Here is a 24,106-nt window from a genome sequence, read left to right as displayed (position 1 = left end):
TTCAAAACGTTGTGTCAAACAACGAGAAGGTTTTAATACACATACAATAAAGATGTCTAGTCTGTCTATGGAAAAAAAAATTTTTTTTTGTTAAAACAGTGTTTTCATGTGTTTTTTTATGTAAGGGAAATCTTCGTGATTTCTTTACCGATTGCTGTTTAACTTTGACACAACGTTGCATTCGAATAGGAGTGTGTTTTTATATACTTACTATATACATGCCTCACCTGTGACAGGAAAAAAAAAAACATGTTTTTTGGGAAAACAGCTCCATCTGTTGGACGTAAGAGCAATACACACTGTAATCTCCGAAAGTTCTTCGCCGATTCCTTTGATAATTTGACAACGTTCCATTCGAATATGTGTGTGTTTTTATATTTACCATACTGTTCATATTCTGAGACTAGTTTTTTGTATTTTTTCATTGTTTTTCATTTCGTTTTTTAACTGTTCTACTTATTTTTCAGTGATGGGAACATTAGATGATCTGATGTTCCCATTTTTCTAACGGGAACATCAAATCATTTGAGAATGCATCGGACGAGGTAGTGGGGAATGGTGGGGGAGAACGAGGGGATGCGAGTGTGGAATGGTGGGGAGGACGAGAGGGATAGAGAGAGAAATGGTGCAGAGAACGATGGGATGGGGTTCGGGTAATGGTGGGAAGAACAAGGGGATAGGGGAGTGGAAGATGTTTGGGACGAGGGAATGGGGGGTGGAGAGTGGGATGGGAAGACAAGAGAGCAGGTAAGTGGGAGATGATGGGGAGGACATGAGGATGGAGAAGGGGGGGTAATGGTGGAGAGGACGAGGGGACGGGGGAGTGTAGCATGGTGAGGAGGAGGAGGGGGACAGGGAAATGGAGAATGGTGGGGAGGACAAGGAAACCGTTGAGTGGAGGATGGTGGGGAGGACAAGGGGACGGGGGAGGAAGGAATGATGGGGGAGGACAGGAGTGCGGGTTAGTTAAGTATGGTGGGAGAGGATGAGTGGACAGGGGAAGTGGGGAATGGTGAGGAGGACAAGGGGACAGGAGAGGGGGGAATGGTGAGGGAGGATGACGGCACTGTTGAATGGTTGGGAGGACTATGGGATGGGATGGGAGAGGTAGAATAGTGGGGAGGACAGGAAGGACAGGGAAGAGTTGCTGTGGCGTTGATGAGCCAAAGCAATGAGTGGCTGGGTACAGCTAGTCTATATAAATTTTTATATACCTATTAAATAGATGTCACATCTGTGACAGGTAAAAACCTGCTTTTAAAGTAGTATGTAAGTAATTATCAAAAGAAGACACCAAACCGGGAAGGCTATATAGCACCATCAAATGCGCAAAATAATCAGAGGGCGCTAAATATCACCATGGATGACAATACGAGAACAAAAACGCATAAGGCGAACGATATCAAAAGTATCCGAGTCACCAAGAATTCTATTGAGGGACAGGTGACCGCGAGGGGCGGTTGGAAAGCAAGACACGCTCGTCCCGGAAGTCAGGACATTCAAGAAGGACATGCACGACCGTAAGAGGGACAATGCAACTAGGACAATAAGGAGCAGGGCGGCGCTCCATCAAGTGACCATGGGTTAAGCGAGTATGGCCAATACGCAACCTCGCCAGAGCTGTTTCCCACCGCCGGTTACGGTGGAAGGAGGACGGCCATGAGGAAACACAACATTTAAGAGTACGTAGCTTGTTACCAGTAACAGACAACCAAGAAGCCTGCCAACGGGTAAGGACTGAGAAATGGATAACCGGGTAAAAGTCGGAATACGGAATGCCTTTACGAGAGATGGGACAAGAGCGGACAGCTTCCTTGGCGGCAGGTTCCGCACGCTCATTTAAAGACACACCAATATGGCTGGGAACCCAACAAAACTCAACCGACTTAAATTTACTGTGAACAAGAAACAGCCAATGCTGGATCTCGACAACTACTGGATGAACCGGATTAAAGGACCCGAGAGCCAATAGGGCACTACGAGAGTCAACAACAACTACAAAGGAAGACTGACAACGAGAAAGCAGGAGACGAAGAGCATAGAGAATAGCATAAAGCTCTGCTGTAAAGATGCTAGTCTCCGGAGATAAGCGACACATATAAGTGCGATCAGGAAAAACAACAGAGTAGCCAACACCATCCGCAGACTTAGACCCATTGGTGAAGACAGAAACGGAGCGGGAGTGAGAAGAAAAGTGCTCGAGGAAAAGGCGTTTTAGAACCGTAGGAGGGGTAAAAGCTTTAGTGATACGGGTCAAGGATGCATAAAACCGCGGAAGAGGGACTCTCCACGGGGGCAAAGAAGGAACAAAACGAGGAGAAACATCAGAAATACGAACGGAAAGAGACTCCTGTAGGCGAGATAACCGGACAGAAAGAGGGAGGTGGTGAAGAGGAACAGGAACCGCAGGAGGGGTAAAAGTTAAAGCACGACAGAGGCAAGAGGAAGGATGTTGCAAGGACCGCGCAAGATAGCGAAGACAGTAGCGATCACGGCGGTCTTGGAGAGACAGGAAGCCAGTGTCAACATACAAGCTAAGGATGGGAGTCGAACGAAAGGCACCAGAACTGAGGCGCAATCCAGTATGGTGCAAAGCATCAAGACGGCGAAGAGTAGAAGGAGAAGCAGACGAGTAAGCAGGGCAACCATAATCGAGCTTAGACAGGAAGAGAGAGGAATGTAAAGCAAGGAGAGTGCGCCTATCTGCCCCCCAAGAAGTATGGGACAAGACCCGAAGGAGGATAAGGGCCTTAGAGCACTCAACACGGAGGTAAGAGATATGGGGAGACCAAGACAAACGAGTGTCAAGGAATAACCCCATAAGCTTCGCAGAATCTTTGTATTCAAGGGGATGACCATAAAGTGACAAAGAGGGACGAAGAACAACCCGTTTCCGCGTAAAAGTCATGGCACAAGTCTTAGAAGTAGAGAACTTGAAGCCATGATCGGTGGCCCAAGACGACACGGCATCAATTGCAAGTTGAAGCCGGCGCTGAAGGAGAGGCGAATCATCACCCTGACAGCAAAGGTTAAGATCATCGACATAGAGAGCGGAGAAGACACCAGAAGGAAGAGAGGAAAGAAGACTATTGAGGGCAACCAGAAAAAGAGTAGTGCTCAGAACACTACCCTGGGGCACACCTTCGTGTTGCTGAAAAAGAGGCAGAGAGCGCGGTACCAAGACGCACCCGAAAGGAACGACGGGAGAGGAAGCTGCGGAGAAAGAGAGGGAGATGACCACGAAGGCCAAAAGAATGAAGTTGAGGTAGAATATGATATCGCCAAGTGGTGTCGTAAGCCTTTTCCAGGTCAAAAAGTACGGCAACAACGGAGGTCTTCGCAGCAAAAGCAGTACGAATATAGACCTCCAAGTTCACCAGGACATCTGTCGTGCTGCGGCACTTGCGAAAACCAAATTTAGAAGGGAAGAGGAGGTGATGGTGTTCCAGGAACCACATCAGACGAACGTTAACCAAACGTTCAAAGAGTTTGCAGACACAACTTGTGAGAGCAATAGGGCGAAAGTCCTTAGGGGAAGTACCCCAAGACCCCGGTTTGCGAACAGGGAGGACAACGGCATCGAGTCAGTCCTCAGGGACTGACGACGACTCCCAGATCCGATTATACAGACTCAGTAAATACTGAGACGTGCACGGAGGGAGATGGCGAAGCATCTCATAATGAATACCATCGGAGCCCGCCGCCGTAGAACCGCAGAGGGCCAGGGCAGAACGAAGTTCAGAGAGAGAGAAGGGATTAGAGATTAGTTCAGAGAGAGAGAGATAGGTTAGTTCAAGACGAGTGCAGAAATCTAAAGGACGAGACTCAAGGACAGGTTTACGAAGAAGAAAAGATTGGGGAAGATGAAGACCAGAGCTAACTGAAGAAAAGTGGGAACCCAGTACGGAAGCGACCTGCAACGGGTCCGCCACAAGAGTATCATGGAGGTGAAGGACCGGTGAAACATCGGGAACGAATTTACCTGCTATCTTGCAGATATGCTTCCAGATCTGGGCCAGAGGAGTTTCGGACGTAATTGTTCGGACATAAGATGCCCAACATTCACGTTTAGCCGTACGGATGGCCCTACGGGCCACCGCACTCGCTTTCCAAAAGAAAATAAAAGAATCGGTCGTCTGCCTACGGCGGTGCCTCTTCCAGACTGCACGCTTACAGCGGACAGCCCGATCACAGTCCGCATTCCACCAGGGAACGCACTTCCGTGGACCCCAAGAGGAAGAGCGAGGGATAGAGCGGAGGGCAGCGTTGAAGACAGTGTCATGAAAAAGGAGGAGAGCGCGAGAGAGAGGCAGAAGGGAGAGGTCAGAGAGAGTAGCACTGAGGGTAAATAGGGTCCAGTCCGCCTTAGCAAACTGCCACCTAGGGAAAGAGAGGGAAGGGCGAAAAGAGAAAAAGGAAACAAGGATGGGGAAATGATCACTTCCATGGAGGTCATCAAGAACCTGCCACGTGAAATCTAAGTAAAGAGAAGAAGAGCAGAGAGAAAGATCAAGACAAGAAAGGGTGCGAGTCCGAGAGTCCAAATGAGTGGGCTCACCACAATTCAGAAGAGACAGGGAAGAAGAGGAGAAACGGCTCAAGAAGCCGACCCCGGGGTATTCGTCAGATCGTCACCCCAAAGAGAATGACGACAATTGAAGTCACCCAGCAGGAGCACAGGCTCCGGCAAGGAGTCTAGGAGGTGTTTCAAATTAGGAAGAGAAAGCGGGACACTCGGGGGGAGATAAATGGAACAAACTGTGTACCATTTCGCCACAAAGATACAAGCAGCAGAACAATGGAGAGGCGAAGGAAAAAGTAAAGGAACAAAGGGAACATCAGCACGAATCAAAAGAGCAGAAGAATTAGAAGCCCCAGCAACGGCTGGGGGGGGGGGAGAGAAAGGAATAGCCACGAAAACGACCAGGACGAGCACCAAGCATCGGCTCCTGGAGACAGACACAAAGGGGCGAAAACCGCGAAATCAGAAGTTGGAGTTCGAGGAAATTGGCATAATAACCTCGAACGTTCCATTGAAGAATGGACAACGACGAGAAGAGAAAGGACAAAAACAATGAACAAGGAAGAAACGAAGGCGAAAGAGCAATAGAGCACGTTAAAGAATATCAGGGTCGGGATCAGGGTCAGCAAAGTCAGGGTTAAGGGGCATGGGTAAACTGAGCAAAGACGGAGGGAAGGAAACGGGAGAACAGATCAGAGGTGGGCGGGCGGGGTCGAGGAGAAAGAGGAGGAGACAACGGAGAGGAACAGTCAAGGACAGCAGCAGGAGGAGGAGGGGTAGAAAGAGGGGAGCGTACCTCAGCAAGGGCAGCAACCGAGAGGGAAGCGGGGGCTAAAGAAACCTCCATAGCAGGAACAGGGGGCGCAACCACCGAAATGGGAGGGGAAGGAGCGAGAGAGGCAGAAGTAGGGGCCGAGGAAGAAAGCGAAACCTTCTTACCCGCCGGGGAGGAGGAAGGAGAGGAGCCAGGTTTACGGTTCTGACTTAAAGAGACAGGTGTCCCAGCAACCACGTACTGGGCAACGGATTCTAGCGTCTCAACAGGAGAAGCTGAACGAGAGCACACATGACGGCCGTTTGGAGAGCGATGGACATCAGCCCGCACTGACAGGCGGCGGGGAGAGTCAAGAGACGGAGGGGAAGGAGGAACGGAGGGAGACGAGGAAGAAGACACAGGAGACACGACAGAACGGGTAGAAAGAAGGGGAACCCCAGACAGAGGACCAGGAGGTGGATCCGTCGGGAGAGAACCCAAAGGAACAGAGGAGGGGGTAGTGGGCGTATCAGGGTCCAAGGCCCGGAAACGGTTGTGAGTGAGGAAGGCGGGAAGGACGAGGAGAGGAAGAGCGCAACACGTGAGCATAAGAGATATTAGTATAAGGCGGGAGCCGGCGAACCTGGCGTCTCGCCTCAGGAAAAGATAAACGCTCCCGGTGCTTCAAGTTGAGGACGGCTGCCTCAAGCTTGTAATGGACACACGCACGGGAGAAGGTAGGATGGGCCTCACCGCAGTTGAGGCAACGAGCCTGGGGAGAAGTGCACTCCGACTTAGAGTGACCTTCGCCACCACACAAATAACAGAGAGAGACAGTCCCAGAGCAGCGGAGGGCACCATGCCCAAACCTCCAGCACTTGTTGCAGAGCCGAGGAGAAGGAATGTACTCCTGGACAGAGCACCTGGCACCAGCAAGAATGACAGGGTGGAAGGGTCCTACCATCAAAGGTAATCTTCACAACCCGGAGGGGTTGACGGCGACTACCACGAGGGGGACGAGTAAACGTGTCCACCTGAAGAATAGAATGGCCCTGGGCAGCAAGGATATGTCGAATATCGTCGTGGCAGTCGCGCAGGTCCCGAACACCGGTCGCAACATGGGGCAGGAGCAGAATAGTGCCAACACTGGCATTCAACTGAGCGTTCTTCGAGACCCGAACAGGGGTCTCGCCAAGGCAGGATAAGGCAGCCAAGCGGGAAGCAGCATCCTGAGAAGGAGCAGCAACGACACGTGTACCGAGACGAGTGGGGTTGAAAGTAATGGAGGCATCCACGGAATCAACGAGATGTCGATGGAGGGAGAAATCGTCAGGAGGCGCAGAATCAAGAGGGAGGAGATCAAAATATTTGGCCCACGAAGCGGGACCAAACAAGGCTTGATAGGTAGCAGAACTGGAAGGAATCGAGCGAGGGCGGCAGTGACGAGGACGGCGGTGAGAACCCCCAGAGAGAGAGGGGTTAAAAGGCGCAGTAGTTACAACTAGAGAAGGAGCCGCGCCAGGGGACGAGGTAGTCACCACTGGGGGCTTGGGGCTCGACCCAACCACAGAGGAGGGAGGGGAGCCAGGGAAAGGAGTCAGAGAGGCCAAAGGAGGAGCAAGGTCGGGGCCCAATGCAGCGGAGGCTACAGAGCCCGGTCTTCCAACACGGACTGACTCGGGGGCTTGGTCGCCCACCCCACGAGCCTGAGAAGGTAAACCAGAAACAGCCGAAACAGGGGTCATCATCATTACGAAAAGAAAAATTCATTCACGAATTTGCCCCACACCCACCATGGAGCCACAATTAGAGGCAGGACACCCAACAAGAAGCTATCGCCGATCTTGCCGGGGCCTCCTAGGGGTGCGTCGTGAGTATACGCCCCACAAACGCCACCTTAAGAAACCGACAGTCCGTCGAGATCGGGTTCAGTGATGAAAGGGGGATTAACAATAAAAGGTTCCCCTCGCTCTTGACGTCGGGTACTACAGTTCTACGGGTGCAAGAGTATGCCTCCTCAAGCACCCGGGCGTCAAAATAAAAGAAGTCCAAGGGAAGAACCAGAACAAGCAAAAGGTCGGCAGGAAACGGCAAGCAGATAGGAGAAGAGGGGGGAGAAAAACGAAACAGAAGGAAAAGGAAAAGGTGACCAGCAGAATTGGAGAGGACGGCAGCAGGAGCACAAGGCTAGAAAAGGACAGAGGACTGTCCCAAGGAGCATCACACTCCGGCAGCCGCCCACTAAGCCCCCACACGGCAACAACGAGCTGAGCGGGGAGGGGGAACCTGCTTTTAAAAAAAAAAAAAAAAAAAAAAAAAAAAAAAAAAAAAAAAAAAAAAAAAAAAAAATCTGTTGCATGTAATAGCAACACATTCTATACTAAATATGTTACAATTTCACTTAAATGTTTGCAATTGCATTGATAAATTGAATTATCATAGATTTCTAATTATTTTCATTTTTATTTAAATATTTTGTGTAACATTCCCTTGGAATTGAGCTGTGTTGTTTACCACACCATTCATTTTGTAGGTGTAAGTATAGATGCCACACCAGGCACAGATAAAAACATTCTTTAAGAAACAGCGCCATCTGTTGCAAATATGAGCAACACAGACTATGATAAATATGTTACGATTCCATTACAATGATTCCAATTTCATTGATAAATTGAATTTTCGTAGATTTCGATATATTTTTATTTTTATAAACAAAATTTGTGTGGCATTGCGTTGCAATTGAGCAGTGTTGTTTACCATACCATTCATTCGTGAGTATAGTTTTTTTTCATTGTTTTTCATTTCGTTTTTTTAATTGTTTTCTTATATCAGTGATGGGAACATCAGATCATTTGATTTTCCCAATTTTCTGATGGGAACATCAGATCATTTGATTTTCCCAATTTTCTGATGGGAGCATCAGATCATTTGGGAATGCATCGGACAAAGGAGTGGGGAATGGTGAGGAGGACGAGGGAACGGGAGTGGGGGATGGTGGAGAAAACGACGGGACTGGGGAGGGGTTAATGATGGGAAGGACGAGGGGATGGAGGAGCTGGGAATGGTGGGGACGAAGAGACGGGAGAATAGAGAATGGTGGGGAGGACAAGGGGACAGGGAAATGGAGGATGGTGGGAATGATAAAGATGACGAGGAGACGGTGGAGTAGGGAATGGTGGAGGGATGGGGAACTGGGGAATGGTTATGAGAAAGAGGAAACAGGGGAGTGGTTGGGAGGACAAGGAAACTGGGGAGGGAGGAATGGTGGGGGAGGACTGGGGAAGGTTGCTGTGGCTGAGCGAAGCTTGGCCGGGTACAGCTAGTGTATATATATATATATATATATATATATATATATATATATATATATATATATATATATATATATATATATATATATATATATATATATATATATATATATATATATATTTTCTTTTCAGTTATATATATATATATATATATATATATATATATATATATATATATATATATATATATATATATATATATATTTTCTTTTCAGTTATATATATATATATATATATATATATATATATATATATATATATATATATATATATATATATATATATATATATATATATATATATATATGTGCGGAAAATCCACAGAGAAATATGAAATGAGGTGAACGTTTCGGCTTTGTTAAAGCCTTTGTCAACACCAGACAGAGTAGTCAGTCTGGTAGTGAATTGCCTCAAGAGGCAATTCACATAAGAATAGAGCGACCTACCATGAACACCCAAATCACGGAACTATTTACTCTACCCACCATGAGAGTAAGGACAAGACAAGAACATATCGATGCCAACACAGAAGACAATGTCCAACATAACAGGCCAATTACACTGGATTAATCTTTGTGTTTAGATAGGAGATGCCTCGTATGGGCCAATAAGCCTTCTGCAGCCCCTATGTTTATCCCTTATGTATCCCCCCCATGTTTTTCACCTTCATTGTATTATCACCTGACCTAATGCGGGTAAAAAATCAACTAGTATTGTAAGATCTGTTCACTTGAGAATGAACCATGGAGGTTCGAAACGTCATGCAAATTATACAAATAAGTGTAATACACTCTATAGTAAATCACTTCTTTTCTTCACCTTAAAAGTACGAAAATGAGTTTTGGAGAACTCCTATTCCAATTAAGCCCTGATGCTAAGAAAATAGTTAGAGGGATAGAAGCCCTAAACCAGAAAATAATAAATACAGAATATGCGGTCATATTCAATGAAACATGTTTGAAAGAAAACCTGCTGCCAGTATACACCAATATATATATATATATATATATATATATATATATGTCGTACCTAGTAGCCAGAATGCACTTCTCGGCCTACTATGCAAGGCCCGATTTGCCTAATAAGCCAAGTTTTCCTGAATTAACATATTTTCTCTATTTTTTTCTAATGAAATGATAAAGCTACCCATTTCATTATGTATGAGGCCAATTTTTTTTTATTGGAGTTAAAATTAACGTAGATATATGACCGAACCTAACCAACCCTACCTAACCTAACCTAACCTATCTTTATAGGTTAGGTTAGGTTAGGTAGCTGAAAAAGTTAGGTTAGGTTAGGTTAGGTAGGTTAGGTAGTCGAAAAAACATTAATTCATGAAAACTTGGCTTATTAGGCAAAACGGGCCTTGCATAGTAGGCTGAGAAGTGCGTTCTGGCTACTAGGTACGACATATATATATATATATATATATATATATATATATATATATATATATATATATATATATATATATATATATATATATATGTCGTACCTAGTAGCCAGAACGCACTTCTCAGCCTACTATGCAAGGCCCGATTTGCCTAATAAGCCAAGTTTTCATGAATTAATTGTTTTTCGACTACCTAACCTACCTAACCTAACCTAACCTAACTTTTTCGGCTACCTAACCTAACCTAACCTATAAAGATAGGTTAGGTTAGGTTAGGTAGGGTTGGTTAGGTTCGGTCATATATCTACGTTAATTTTAACTCCAATAAAAAAAAATTGACCTCATACATAATGAAATGGGTAGCTTTATCATTTCATAAGAAAAAAATTAGAGAAAATATATTCATTCAGGAAAACTTGGCTTATTAGGCAAATCGGGCCTTGCATAGTAGGCTGAGAAGTGCGTTCTGGCTACTAGGTACGACATATATATATATATATATATATATATATATATATATATATATATATATATATGAGAAAGAGCCCCTATGTTTATCCCTTATGTATCCCCCCATGTTTTTCACCTTCATTGTATTATCACCTGACCTAATGCGGGTATAAAATCAACTAGTATTGTAAGATCTGTTCACTTGAGAATGAACCATGGAGGTTCGAAACGTCGTGCAAATTATACAAATAAGTGTAATACACTCTATAGTAAATCACTTCTTTTCTTCACCTTAAAAGTACGAAAATGAGTTTTGGAGAACTCCTATTCCAATTAAGCCCTGATGCTAAGAAAATAGTTAGAGGGATAGAAGCCCTAAACCACAAAATAATAAATACAGAATATGCGGTCATATTCAATGAAACATATATATATATATATATATATATATATATATATATGTCGTACCTAGTAGCCAGAACGCACTTGTCAGCCTACTATGCAAGGCCCGATTTGCCTAATAAGCCAAGTTTTCATGAATTAATTGTTTTTCGACTACCTAACCTACCTAACCTAACCTAACCTAACATTTTTGGCTACCTAACCTAACCTAACCTATAAAGATAGGTTAGGTTTGGTTAGGTTCTGTCATATATCTACACTAATTTTAACTCCAATAAAAAAAAATTGACCTCATACATAATGAAATGGGTAGCTTTATCATTTCATAAGAAAAAAATTAGAGAAAATATATTAATTCCGGAAAACTTGGTTTATTAGGCAAATCGGGCCTTGCATAATAGGCTGAGAAGGGCGTTCTGGCTACTAGGTACGACATATATGTATATATAAAAATATATATATATATATATATATATATATATATATATATATATATATATATATATATATATATATATATATATATATATATATATATATATATATGTCGTACCTAATAGCCAGAACGCACTTCTCAGCCTACTATTCAAGGCCCGATTTGCCTAATAAGCCAAGTTTTCATGAATTAATGTTTTTTCGTCTACCTAACCTACCTAACCTAACCTAACCTAGCTTTTTTTGGCTACCTAACCTAACCTTACCTATAAATATAGGTTAGGTTAGGTTAGGTAGGGTTGGTTAGGTTCGGTCATATATCTACGTTAATTTTAACTCCAATAAAAAAAAATGGACCTCATACATAGAAAAAAGGGTTGCTTTATCATTTCATAAGAAAAAAATTATAGTAAATATATTAATTCAGGAAAACTTGGCTTAATAGGCAAATCGGGCCTTGAATAGTAGGCTGAGAAGTGAGTTCTGGCTACTAGGTACGACATATATATATATATATATATATATATATATATATATATATATATATATATATATATATATATATATATATATATATATACATACTCTATCTATCCACCTTTCTTTCTCTCCGTCCATCTGTGCAGCCTTCTATCCTTTGTTTATATCCATCAGGTTTTCTTTTTATTCATCTATTTTTCTATCCATCTATCTATCCATGCACCTACTCATATTTCTATCCATTCATCCCCCCAATCATCTCTCTATTTGTCTATCCCATGTAATTAATCTACAATCCATATCCATCTTGCTATTTATACGTCCATCCATATATTCATCTATCTGTCCATCCATTTACCTGTCCACCTATCTACTCATCTGTCTATCTGTTCATCAATTTATCCCTCCATCCGACCACTCATATGTCTACCTATCTATCCATACATGCATCTACCTATTCATTAAACAGAGAGTAATCACACTCGCATGATGCATCAATGAGAAAATCCGTAGGAGCCGTGACATAGGTTCGAACCTATGCGCTAGGTGTTCCCAGGCACACTCTCTTGAAGAGTAAGCGACGACAAGGTCAAAAAGGATTGCAAGCTGGGGTACTACTGCACCCTCTAGGACTTCTGAGGCTTCCACTGAAGCACGAACCAGAGTTTCACACAATCCACCCCATGCACTCTGGCTCCGTCATCTTGAATGTTCTGCCTCTGACGCTCCTCCTTCCATACACAGAAAGCATGTGCCTGGGAACACCAGCATAAGGTTCAAACCCCCATCACAATTCCTACGGATTATCTGTTTATTCATTTGTCTATTTGTCCATCCAGCCATCCCTTTATCTACTGTGCCTCATTCTCTTCCTCTATCTTTGTCTCTTCCTCGCTGTGTCTGTCTCGAGCTGTGTTTCCGTTTCTGACTTTCTGTGTGTCTCTGTCTCTATCTTTTTCTCTGTCAATCTCTGTCTTAAAAATAATATAATTGTCAAATGTGTGGGTGGTCGGCATTGACAGCAGTTCAGTGGTTTGAAGTACTAAAAAAACAATAGTTATCCTTTCCATGGAAAAGAGCAGTTGCTTGAGAAACTTTTGCCACTGTGGGAGAATTGTTTGTTTGATGCTAGTATGGGCAAATTATTCACAGTAGGAATTTTCTGTTATTTTTTTCAAAATCAAAGAATTAAAGTGCAGATTACTATAAAAAAAAAATATTTTAAAACTTTAGCCACCATATATGAACAGACAAACACTTTTCCCTATGCTATAATTATAAAATATAAAAATTACAATTTGACACATGATAAGTGTGGTGTGTTGTGTGACATAAGTGTTGTATAATGTTGGGATGTATAAGTGTGACTCTTACTGTTATTATCTGTAGCGTTGATGTTTGCTCCAGCGTCGAGGAAGACCTTCACAGTGTTGTCGTGACCATATGCGGCTGCGTAGTGAAGGGCTGTCCTGCCTGTCAACAGATACCACAATTGTTATTATGCATAAACGATCACGATTCCAGTAATTTATGTAAAATATTGAAATAATTTGTTCTAGTTGAGCATTTTTATATACTAGTGAAGTGTTCCGACTTTAAACTTTATGTATAACTATTTTCACCCTAAATTTTAGAGAGAAAGATCATTTTACAATTGTTAAGAATAGATCACCATTAAAATATCCGACATTTCACCAGTTCTTATTTGATAATTTATTACTTGTGACGAGAGCAACAGGGGTGCTATTGTCATGCCCGAAACGCTGAGTGTATTATTGGCTGAGGCATAGTATATACTTGCCCTACCTAGAGATCCAACATTTTTCTTGTATATATCATTTTGTATGTATGTACTTTCCCCTAATAAATATTATTATTATTATTATTATTATTATTATTATTATTATTATTATTATTATTATTATTATTATTATTAACAGAAGAAGAAGAGCATTATGAAGCACCCAACATTAAAGGACTTTACTTAGTGTGAACCAACAGCTCCAGTCTTGCCATCGTCAGTTAATCAATATAACCTCTATAAGCAACATACACCATAAACGTTTGGCAATAAAATCTTGGCAATGCTAGTTCGAGGAAAGAGAAATATTGTTGCCATCACCATTCAACCAATATAATAATAAGTAAGTAAGTAATTATCAAAAAGAAGGCACCAAACCAGGAAGGTTATGTAGCACCATCAAATGTGCAGGATAATCAGAGGGCGCTAAATATCACCAAGGACGCCAATACGAGACCAGAACCGCATAAGGTGAACGATATCAAAAGTATCCGAGTCACCGAGAATAATATCGAGAGACAAGCAACCGCGAGGGACGCTCGGAAAACAAGACACACGCTCGTCCCAAAAGTCATGACACTCAACAAAGATATGCACGACCGTATGAGGGACAATGCAATTAGGACAATAAGGAGCAGGGCGGCACTCCATCAAGTGACCATGAGTTAACCGAGTATGGCCAATACGCAACCTAGCCAGAGCCTTTTCCCATCACCGGTTACGGTGGCAGGAGGACGGCCACGAGGACACACATCCTTTAAGAGAATGTAGTTTGTTACCAGTAACAGACGACCAACAAGCCTGCCAACGGGTAAGGATGGAGGAATAGATAACCGGGTAAAAGTCGGAATAAGGAATGCCTTTACGAGAGATGGGACAAGAGCGGACAGCTTCCTTAGCGGCAGCATCCGCACGCTCATTTAAAGACACACCAATATGGCTGGGAACCCAACAAAACTCAACGACTTAAATTTACTGTGAACAAGAAACAGCCAATGCTGGATCGCGACAACCACTGGATGAACCGGATTAAAGGACCCGAGAGCCATGAGGGCACTTCGAGATTCCACAACAACTACAAAGGAAGATTGACAACGAGAGAGCAGGAGACGAAGAGCATAGAGAATAGCATAAATCTTCACTGTGTAGATACTAGTCTGCGGAGGTAAGCGACATATATAAGTGTGATCAGGAAAAACAACAGAGTAGCCAACACCATCTGCAGACTTAGATCCATCGGTGAAAACGGAAACGGAGTGCAAGTGAGAAGAAAAGTGCTCAAGGAAAAGGCATTTTAGAACTGTAGGAGGGGTAAAAGCTTTAGTGATGTGGGTCAAGGATGTACAAAACTGCAGAAGGGGGACTCTCCACGGGGGCAAAGAAGGAACAAGACTGAGATAAATATTAGAAATTCGAACGGAAAGAGAATCCTGTAAGCGAGATAACCGGACAGGAAGAGGGAGGTGGTGAAGAGGAACAGGAACCGTAGGAGGGGTAAAAGTTAAAGCACGACAGAGGCGAGAGGAAGGATGTTGCAAGGATCGCGCAAGATAGCGAAGACAGTAGCGATCACGGAGGTCTTGGAGAGACAGGAAGCCAGTGTCAACATACAAGCTAAGGACGGGAGTCGAACGAAAGGCACCAGAACTGAGGCGCAACCCAGTATAGTGCAAAGCATCAAGACGGCGAAGAGTAGAAGGAGAAGCAGACGAGTAAGCAAGGCAACCATAATCGAGCTTAGTCAGGACGAGAGAGGAATGTAAAGCAAGAAGAGTGCGCCTATCTGCCCCCCAAGAAGTATGGGACAAGACCCGAAGGAGGGTAAGGGCCTTAGAGCACTCAACACAGATGTAAGAAATATGGGGAGACCAAGACAAACGAGTGTCAAGGAATAACCCCATAAGCTTCGCGGAATCTTTGTATTCAAGGGGATGACCATAAAGTGACAAAGAGGGACGAAGTACGACCCGTTTCTGCGTAAAAGTCATGGCCCAAGTCTTAGAAGTAGAGAACTTGAAGCCATGATCGGTGGCCCAAGACAACACGGCATCAATTGCAAGTTGATGCCGGCGCTGAAGGAGAGGCGAATCACCACCCTGACAGCAAAGGGTAAGATCATCGACATAGAGAGCGGAGAAGACACCTGAAGGAAGAGAGGAAAGAAGACCATTGAGGGCAACCAGAAAAAGAATAGTGCTCAGAACACTACCCTGGGGCACACCTTCGTATTGCTGAAAAGAGGCAGAGAGAGCGGTACCAAGGCGCACCGAAAGGAATGACGAGAGAGGAAGCTGCGGAGAAAGAGAGGGAGATGACCACGAAGGCCAAAAGAATGAAGTTGAGATAGAATATGATATCGCCAAGTGGTGTCGTAAGCCTTTTCCAGGTCAAAAAGGACGGCAACAACGGAGGTCATCGCAGCAAAAGCAGTACGAATATAGACCTCCAAGTTCACCAGGACATCTGTCATGCTGCGGCACTTGCGGAAACCAAATTGAGAAGGGGAGAGGAGGTGATGGTGTTCCAGGAACCACATCAGACGAACGTTAACCATACGTTCAAAGAGTTTGCAGACACAACTTGTGAGGGCAATAGGGCGAAAGTCCTTAGGGAAAGTACCCAGAGACCCCGGTTTGCGAACAGGGAGGACAACGGCATCGAGCCAATCCTCAGGGACTGACGACGACTCACAGATCCGATTATACAGACTCAGTAAATACTGAGACGTGCACGGAGGGAGATGGCGAAGCATCTCATAATGAATACCATCGGAGCCCGCCGCCGTAGAACCAAAGAGGGCCAGGGCAGAACGAAGTTCAGAGAGAGAGAAGGGATCATTATAGGGAAGCTGAAGACGAGTGCAGAAATCTAAAGGACGAGACTCAAGGACAGGTTTACGAAGAAGGAAAGATTGGGGAAGATGAAGGCCAGAGCTAACTGAAGAATAGCGGGAACCCGGTTCGGTAGGAACCTGCAACGGGTCCGCCACAAGAGTACCACGGAGGTGGAGGACCGGCGAAACATCGGGAACGAACTTACCCGCTATCTTACAGATACGCTTCCAGATCTGTGGCAGAAGAGTTTCGGACGTAATGGTGGAGACATAAGATGCCCAACATTCACGTTTAGCCGTACGGATGGCCCTACGGGCCACCGCACTCGCTTTCCGAAAGAAAAGAAAAGAATCGGTCGTGGTGTCCAATGGCGGTGTCTGTTCCATGCTGTACACTAACAGCGGACAGCCCGAGCACAGTCTGCATTCCACCAGGGAATGCACTTCCGGGGACCCCGAGAGGAAGAGCGAGGAATAGAGCGGAGGGCAGCGTCGAAAACAGTGTCATGAAAAAGGAGGAGAGAGCGAGGGAGAGGTCAGAGAGAGCAGCACTGAGGGTAAATAGGTTCTAGTCCGCTTTAGCAAACTGCCACCTAGGGAAGGAGTTGGGAGGGCGAAAAGAGAAAAAGGTAACAATAATGGGGAAATGGTCACTGCCATGGAGGTCATCAAGAACCTGCCACATGAAATCTAAGTAAAGAGAAGATGAGCAAAGAGAAAGATCAAGACAGGAAAGGGTGCGAGTCCGAAAGTCCAAATGCGTGGGCTCACCAGAATTTAGAAGAGACAGGGAAGAAGATAGGATAAACGGCTCAAGAAGGCGACTTCGGGTATTCGTCAGAACGTCACCCCAAAGAGAATGACTACAATTGAAATCACCCTTCAGGAGCACAGGCTCCGGCAAGGAGTCTAGGAGGTGTTTCAGATCAGGAAGAGAAAGCGGGACACTCGGGGGGAGATAAATGGAACAAACTGTGTACCATTTCTCCACAAAGATACAAGCAGCAGAACAATGGAGAGGCGAAGGAAAAAGTAAGGAGACAAAGGGAACATCAGAGCGACTCAAGAGAGCAGAAGAATTAGGAGCTCCAGCAACGGCTGGGGGGGGGGGGAAAGAAAGGAATAGCCACGAAAACGACCAGGACGAGCACCAAGCATCGGCTCCTGGAGACAGACACAAAGGGGCGAAAACCGCAAAATCAGAAGTTGGAGTTCGAGGAAATTGGCATAATAACCTCGAACGTTCCATTGAAGAATAGACATCGACGAGAAGGGAAAGGACAACAACAGAGAACAAGGAAGAAACAAAGGTGAAAGAGCAACACAGCACGTTAAAGAATATCAGGGTCAGGATCAGGGTCAGCAAAGTCAAGGGTTAGAGGGCATGGGTAAACTGAGCAAAGACGGAGGGAAGGAAGCGAGAGAACAGACCAGAGGTGGGCGGGCGGGGTCCAGAGGAGGAGGAGGAGGAGGAGGAGGAGGAGACAACCGAGAGGAACAGTCAAGGACAGCAGCAGAAAGAGGGGGAGTAGAAAGAGGGGAGCGCACCCCAGCAAGAGCAGCAACCGAAAGGGAAGAAGGGGCCAAAGAAACCTCCATAGCAGGAACAGGGGGCGCAATCACTGAAATGGGAGGGGAAAGAGCAACAGAGCCAGAAGTAGGGGCTGAGGAAGAAAGCGAAGCCTTCTTACCCATGGGGAGGAGGAAGGAGAGGAGCCAGGCTTACGCTTTTGACTTAAAGAGACCGGTGTCCCAGCAACTACGTACCGGGCAATGGATTCCAGTGTCTCAACAGGAGAAGCTGAACGAGAGCACAGACGACGGCCGTTAGGAGAGCGATGGACATCCGCCTGCACCGACAGGCGGCGGGAAGAGCCGAGAGATGGAGGAAGAGGATGGAAAGGAGGATCGGAGGGAGACGAGGAAGAGGATGGAAAGGAGGATCGGAGGGAGACGAGGAAGAAGACACAGGAGACATGACAGACTGGGTAGAAAGAAGGGGAACCCCAGACAGAGGACCAGGAGGGGAACCCCCTCGGAACAGAATGCAAAGGAACAGAGGAGGGGGCAGTCGGCATATCAGAGTCCAAGGCCCGGAAAAGGTTGAGAGTCTGAGGAAGGAGGGAAGGACGAGGGGAGGAAGAGCGCAACGCGCCAGCATAAGAGACGTTAGCATAAGGCGGGAGCCGGCGAACCTGGCGCCTCGCCTCAGGAAAAGATAAACGCTCCCGGTGCTTCAGGTTGAGGACAGCTGCCTCAAGCTTGTAATGGACACAGGCACGGGAGAAGGTAGGATGGGCCTCACCGCAGTTTAGGCCGCGAGCTTGGGGAGAAGTGCACTCCGACTTAGAGTAACCTTCACCCCCACACAAAGGACAGAGAGAGACAGTCCCAGAGCAGCGAAGGGCACCATGCCCAAACCTCCAGCACTTGTTACAAAGTCGAAGAGAAGGAATATACTCCTGGACAGAGCACCTGGCACCAGCAAGAATGACAGAGGATGGAAGGGTCCTACCATCAAAGGTGATCTTCACAACACGAAGGGGTTGACGGCAAGGACCACGATGGGAACGAGTAAACGAGTCAACCTGGAGGACAGAATGGCCTTGGGCATCAAGGATATGCCGAATATCATCCTTGCACTCCTGCAGATTCCGAACACCGGTTGCAACATGGGGTGGGAGGAGAATAGTGCCAACAGTGGCATTCATCCGAACGTTCTTGGAGACCCGAACAGGGATCTCGCTAAGGCAAGATAAGGCGGCCAAGCGGGAAGCTGCATCCTGAGAAGGAGCAGCAACGACACGTGTACCGAGACGAGTGGGGTTGAAGGTAACAGAGGCATCCACGGAATTTACAAGATGCCGATGGAGGGAGAAATCGTCAGGAGGCGCAGAATCAAGAGGGAGGAGATCAAAGTATTTGGCCCATAAAGCGGGACCAAACAAGGCCTGTTACGGGTCAGTACAGGAAGGAATCGAGCAAGTGCGGCCGGGGCGCGAACGGCGTTGAGAACCCCCAGAGAGAGAGGGGTCAAAAGGTGCAGTAGTCACAACGAGAGACTTAGCCGCACCAGGGGACGATGTGATCACCACTGGGAGCTGGAGGCTCAACCCAACCACAGAGGAGGGAGGAGAGCTGGGAAAAGAAGTTAGGATGGTCAAAGGAGGAGCAAGGTCGGGGCCCAACGCAACGGAGGCTACAGCCAGAAACATTCAACGACATAGGTACGAAGAGTGATAAATTCATCCACGAATGTGCCCCCATACCCACCATGGAGCCACAATTAGAGGCGGGACACCCAACAGGAAGCTATCGCTGATCATGCCGGGGTCCCCTAGGGGTGCGTCGTGAGTATACACCCCACAAACGCCACCTTAACCCTTACACTGCTCAGGGGTCCTTGGGACACTTACACCCCTGTGCGCAAGAAAAAAAAAATTCAAAAATTTTTTTTCGTCTTCTAAACATGTTAATTTGTGTCCCCTGAGCACGGAAAAAAATAAAAAAAAAATCGTAGGTGACATATTTTGGGCGCAATTGACCGAGGAAGTCTGGCAAAAAGTGGGCGTTGACAGAGCGGTCGTCAGACCCGGTCAGCGTCACCCGCGTTGACAGATGGGAGTTGCCACAAAGATATTATTACCTAATTGTTTCAATGTCTCCGATTGATTTTTTCTTAGTTTTTTTGCAGTAATATTATTCAATAGTGTGTATTGTAATATATTTCTATAATAAAAGTGGTTAATAATCGCTATACTCAAAAGTATGATGTGCATATTAGTGATTCAATTATTATGTTTATAAAACAATGAACAAATAGTTTTGCTGCTATTACACTCTATACACAGGTTATATATAAGTATTGGCATGTTTTGGTCACCATAACGAACCACTAAGTTGGTATTGAGAGTCGAAAAGCAACGAGGAGTTACCGCCACACACCAGCCAGCCACTCGCTGCCACTCCCTCAACACACGCACTAAACTTTCTCCCCCAACAATACCATTTGTGGTGTTATTACACTATATACAGACGTTATATATAAGTATGTGTATATTTTGTTCACCACAACTGTACAGCTAAGCTGATATAGTTAGTTCTGGCACTAAGAGTCGTCGCTATACACAGATGGCGGCTCCCTCACTCATTCAAGGTCACACGCACTAAACTTTCATCCCCAACAATACCATTTGTGGTGTTATTACACTATATACAGACGTTATATATAAGTATGTATATATTTTGTTCACCACAACTGTACAGCTAAGCTGATATAGTTAGTTCAGGCACTAAGAGTCGTCGCTATACACAGATGGCGGCTGGCGGCTCCCTCACTCTTTCAAGGTCACACGCACTAAACTTTCTCCCCCAACAATACCATTTGCAGTGTTATTACCCTATATACACATATTATATATAAATATCTACATGTTTTATGCACCGTAACTGTACACCTAAGCTTGTAGTGCGCCCAAAGAGCATAGTGGCCACCCTCTAAACAGCTAGACAAATCGTGCAGACGACGTCACCTCCGTCACCCATATGGCTCCTCCCAGCATAATCCTTTTGCTGTTATTACACTAATACACACATTATATATAAGTATCTACATTTGTGTTCACCATAGAGAACCACTGACCTGGTATGGTGAATGCAAACAATAACAGGTGGCCACACAGTTAGTAAACGATGCTGTCTCCCTCCGTCTCTCAGCATCACTCCTCCCACAGCGCTAATTATTACAATAATCCTGCTATTATCACAACCCTGGTTATTTATATCACAGTCATTGGTCATCTGTAATATTGTCATCGCTAAATAATAACAATTATATATTTATTTTGACATTTTTCGGCGATGCTGTGGTCACAAGCTGAACATCAATGCTGTTCGCTCATGCTGCGTGCGCCGGCCTTGGTTGCTCCAACAGTACTGTGCCTCTCACACCTGAGAATATTGCCCACGATTTTTTTTCAAAGTGGCATCTGTTTACAAGAGCCCTGAGGAAGCTACTGTGAACCCCATGTAGCCGCGGGCCATTTGAATCAGGCCTGGCACCCTATGGCGTATATATACGCCATGCGCACCATGGGACATGTTACTCAGGGCGTATATATACGCCATGTGCAGTTTAAGGGTTAAGAACCGTCAGTCCGTCGAGATCGGGTTCAGCGACGAAAGGGGGATTGACAATAAAAGGTTCCCCTCGCTCGAGACGTTGGGTACAACAGTTCTACGGGTGCAAGAGTATGCCTCGTCAAGCACCCGGGCGTCAGAATAGAAGAAGTCCAAAGAAGTAATCCAAAACAAGCAAAAGGTTGCCAGGAAACGACAAGCAGATAGGAGAAGAGAGGGGAGAAAAACGAAACATAATGAAAAGGAAAAGCAATCCGGCACATTTAGAGAAGACAGCAGCAGGAGTGCAAGGCCATAAAAGGACAGAGGACTGTCCCACGGAGCATCACACTCCAGCAGCCGGCCACGAAGCCCCATCACGACGCCAATGAGCCAGATGGGGAGGGGGGCACTATGCTAAATATGTTACGATGCCTTTCAATATTTCCGAAATCATTGATTAATTTAATTTTCATATATTTTGATTAATTTTAATTTTGGTTTCATTATTTTGTGTGACATTGCATTGGAATTAAGCTGTGTTATTTACCATACCGTTTATTTTGAGTGTATAGTTTATTTTTATATTTTTATTTTTTTTTTATTATGTGTTTTAGTTGTTTTTCTTATATTTCAGTGATGGGAACATCAGATCATTTGATGTTCCCAATTTTCTGATGGGAACATCAGATCATTTGGGAATGCATCGGACGAGGGAGTGGGGAATGGTGGGAAGGACGAGGGGATGGGAGTGGGGGATGGTGGGGGAGGACGAGAAGACAGGGGAGGGGGGAATGGTGGGGAGGACTGGGAGAAGGGGAAGGTTGATGTGGCTCAGCAATGCACATGCATTGCTGGGGCCACAGCAACGCGTGGCCGGGTACAGCTAGTATTACTATAATTTATGATACCCTGCTTCACACTAGTAGTCTTTATCTAACTATACTGACTCGAGAAGAGAGGAACATTTTGTTATCATTGTTAGAAAAAAAGATGATCGCTGAGGATATCTATCATCAACCAAGCTGCTATATGATCACACAAGCTTGTGACAAAGAAAACAAGGAGTTGACAATGTTAGTTAAACAATATTACTAATAAAGATATTATGCATCCTGCCAGTCGTAATCTGAACAAAACGTCTTAAGACAAAACATCATTACATAGTTCTTGAATCCCACAATTATTTGCCGACTAGAGACAAAAGCAAGATGGTTTTTACCATTTACTGTTATACATGACATCTACATGTACATTATCTATATAACACAAGTCACTATATGACTATACCAACTGGCAACTAGAACAACAAGGATGATCAAGTTGTAGGTTATTATGGTCCTTGTTGCATTTTCATTTATATGGATAAATTAAACTCCAGCATACTATTGCCCGTAAGAGTTAGTATTTTATTGATACTGAATAAATTTACACACACACACACACTCACAGCAATTGGAACACAAAAGTTTATGGTAATAGTCAAATATAACCCCCCACCAAACGACAGAAGACTCAGACAGGAATAGGATAGAAACAACATTGCCATCATTAATATAATAAAGAGAGCAGCTTCTATCGCTTGCAGGAACGGATCCAGACTACTAATCATGGGAGAGTTCAACCACGGGAATATAGAGTGGGAGAACAGAGGACCACATGGTGGACCAGACACTTGGAGAGCTAAGCTGATGGACGTGGCAACAAGAAACTTTCTAAGCCAACACATCAAGGGACCGACTAAAATGAGAGGAGAGGATGAACCAGCTATACCTGATCTGATATTTACCTTAAATGAGTCGGATATAAGGGAAGTTATGTTAGAAGCCCCCTTGCGAATGAGTGATCACAGTGAACTAATCTTTGAGTATCTGGTAGAGCTAGGATTTATCTCGCCAAAAAAAAGAACTGGGAAACAAAGGGCTGGCGTACAGAAAGGGAAATTATGAGGAAATGAGGAAATTCCTAGGGGGATATACCATGGGACACAGAACTCGGAATTAAGTCCGTACAAGACATGATGGACTATGTCACCTAAAATTGTCAGGAGGCAGTCAACAGGTTTATCCCGGCCCAACAGGAATAAACCGAGTAGCAAAAGAAGAATCCATGGTTTAATTGGGCATGTATGGAAGCAATGAAACTGAACAAAAGGGAGTGGAGGAACTTCCGAAATAACAGAACACCAGAAAGCAGAGAGAGGAACCAGGAAAGAGTATGTTAGTGTAAGAAGAGAAGCTGAGAAAAATTATGAAAATTTTAAAGCTAATAAAGCCAAGACCGAACCAAAGCTACTCCACAGTCACATCAGGAGGAAAACAAAAGTACAATACAATACAATACAATACAATTTTATTTAGGTAAGGTACATACATACAATAAATATTTACAAGGATTGTTTAACTTATAGGTATATCTAGTACATACAATGCCTAAAGCCACTATTACGCAAAGCGTTTCGGGCATGATAAACTTAAATGACAAGCTTAATACTAATTGAACATAATGAGTAGAATGAAAACAAGAAATGAAAACATAGATGAAAAAGCAGCACAAATACAATTATGTCGACAAACAGCGCTCTTTAAAGAAAAAAACAGACATTGG

At 44.7% G+C, this 24,106-nt stretch overlaps 1 protein-coding gene across 1 annotated transcript in view; it reads right to left on the bottom strand.

The window, feature by feature from the left end:
* LOC138360295 (ankyrin repeat domain-containing protein 1-like) overlaps window positions 1-24,106 on the bottom strand; it is a 135,654-nt gene that overhangs the window by 65,543 nt on the left and 46,005 nt on the right. Inside the window, exon 2 of the mRNA XM_069320208.1 lies at window positions 13,122-13,220. Within this exon, the coding sequence (XP_069176309.1) occupies window positions 13,122-13,220 (99 nt within the window). The remainder of the gene's footprint in view (window positions 1-13,121; window positions 13,221-24,106) is intronic.

The sequence above is a fragment of the Procambarus clarkii genome, unplaced genomic scaffold, assembly GCF_040958095.1.
Source record: "Procambarus clarkii isolate CNS0578487 unplaced genomic scaffold, FALCON_Pclarkii_2.0 HiC_scaffold_106, whole genome shotgun sequence".
Taxonomy (NCBI): Eukaryota; Metazoa; Arthropoda; class Malacostraca; order Decapoda; family Cambaridae; genus Procambarus; species Procambarus clarkii.
Note: the sequence above shows the minus strand (reverse complement) of the source record. Positions and strands in the feature narration are given on the sequence as shown.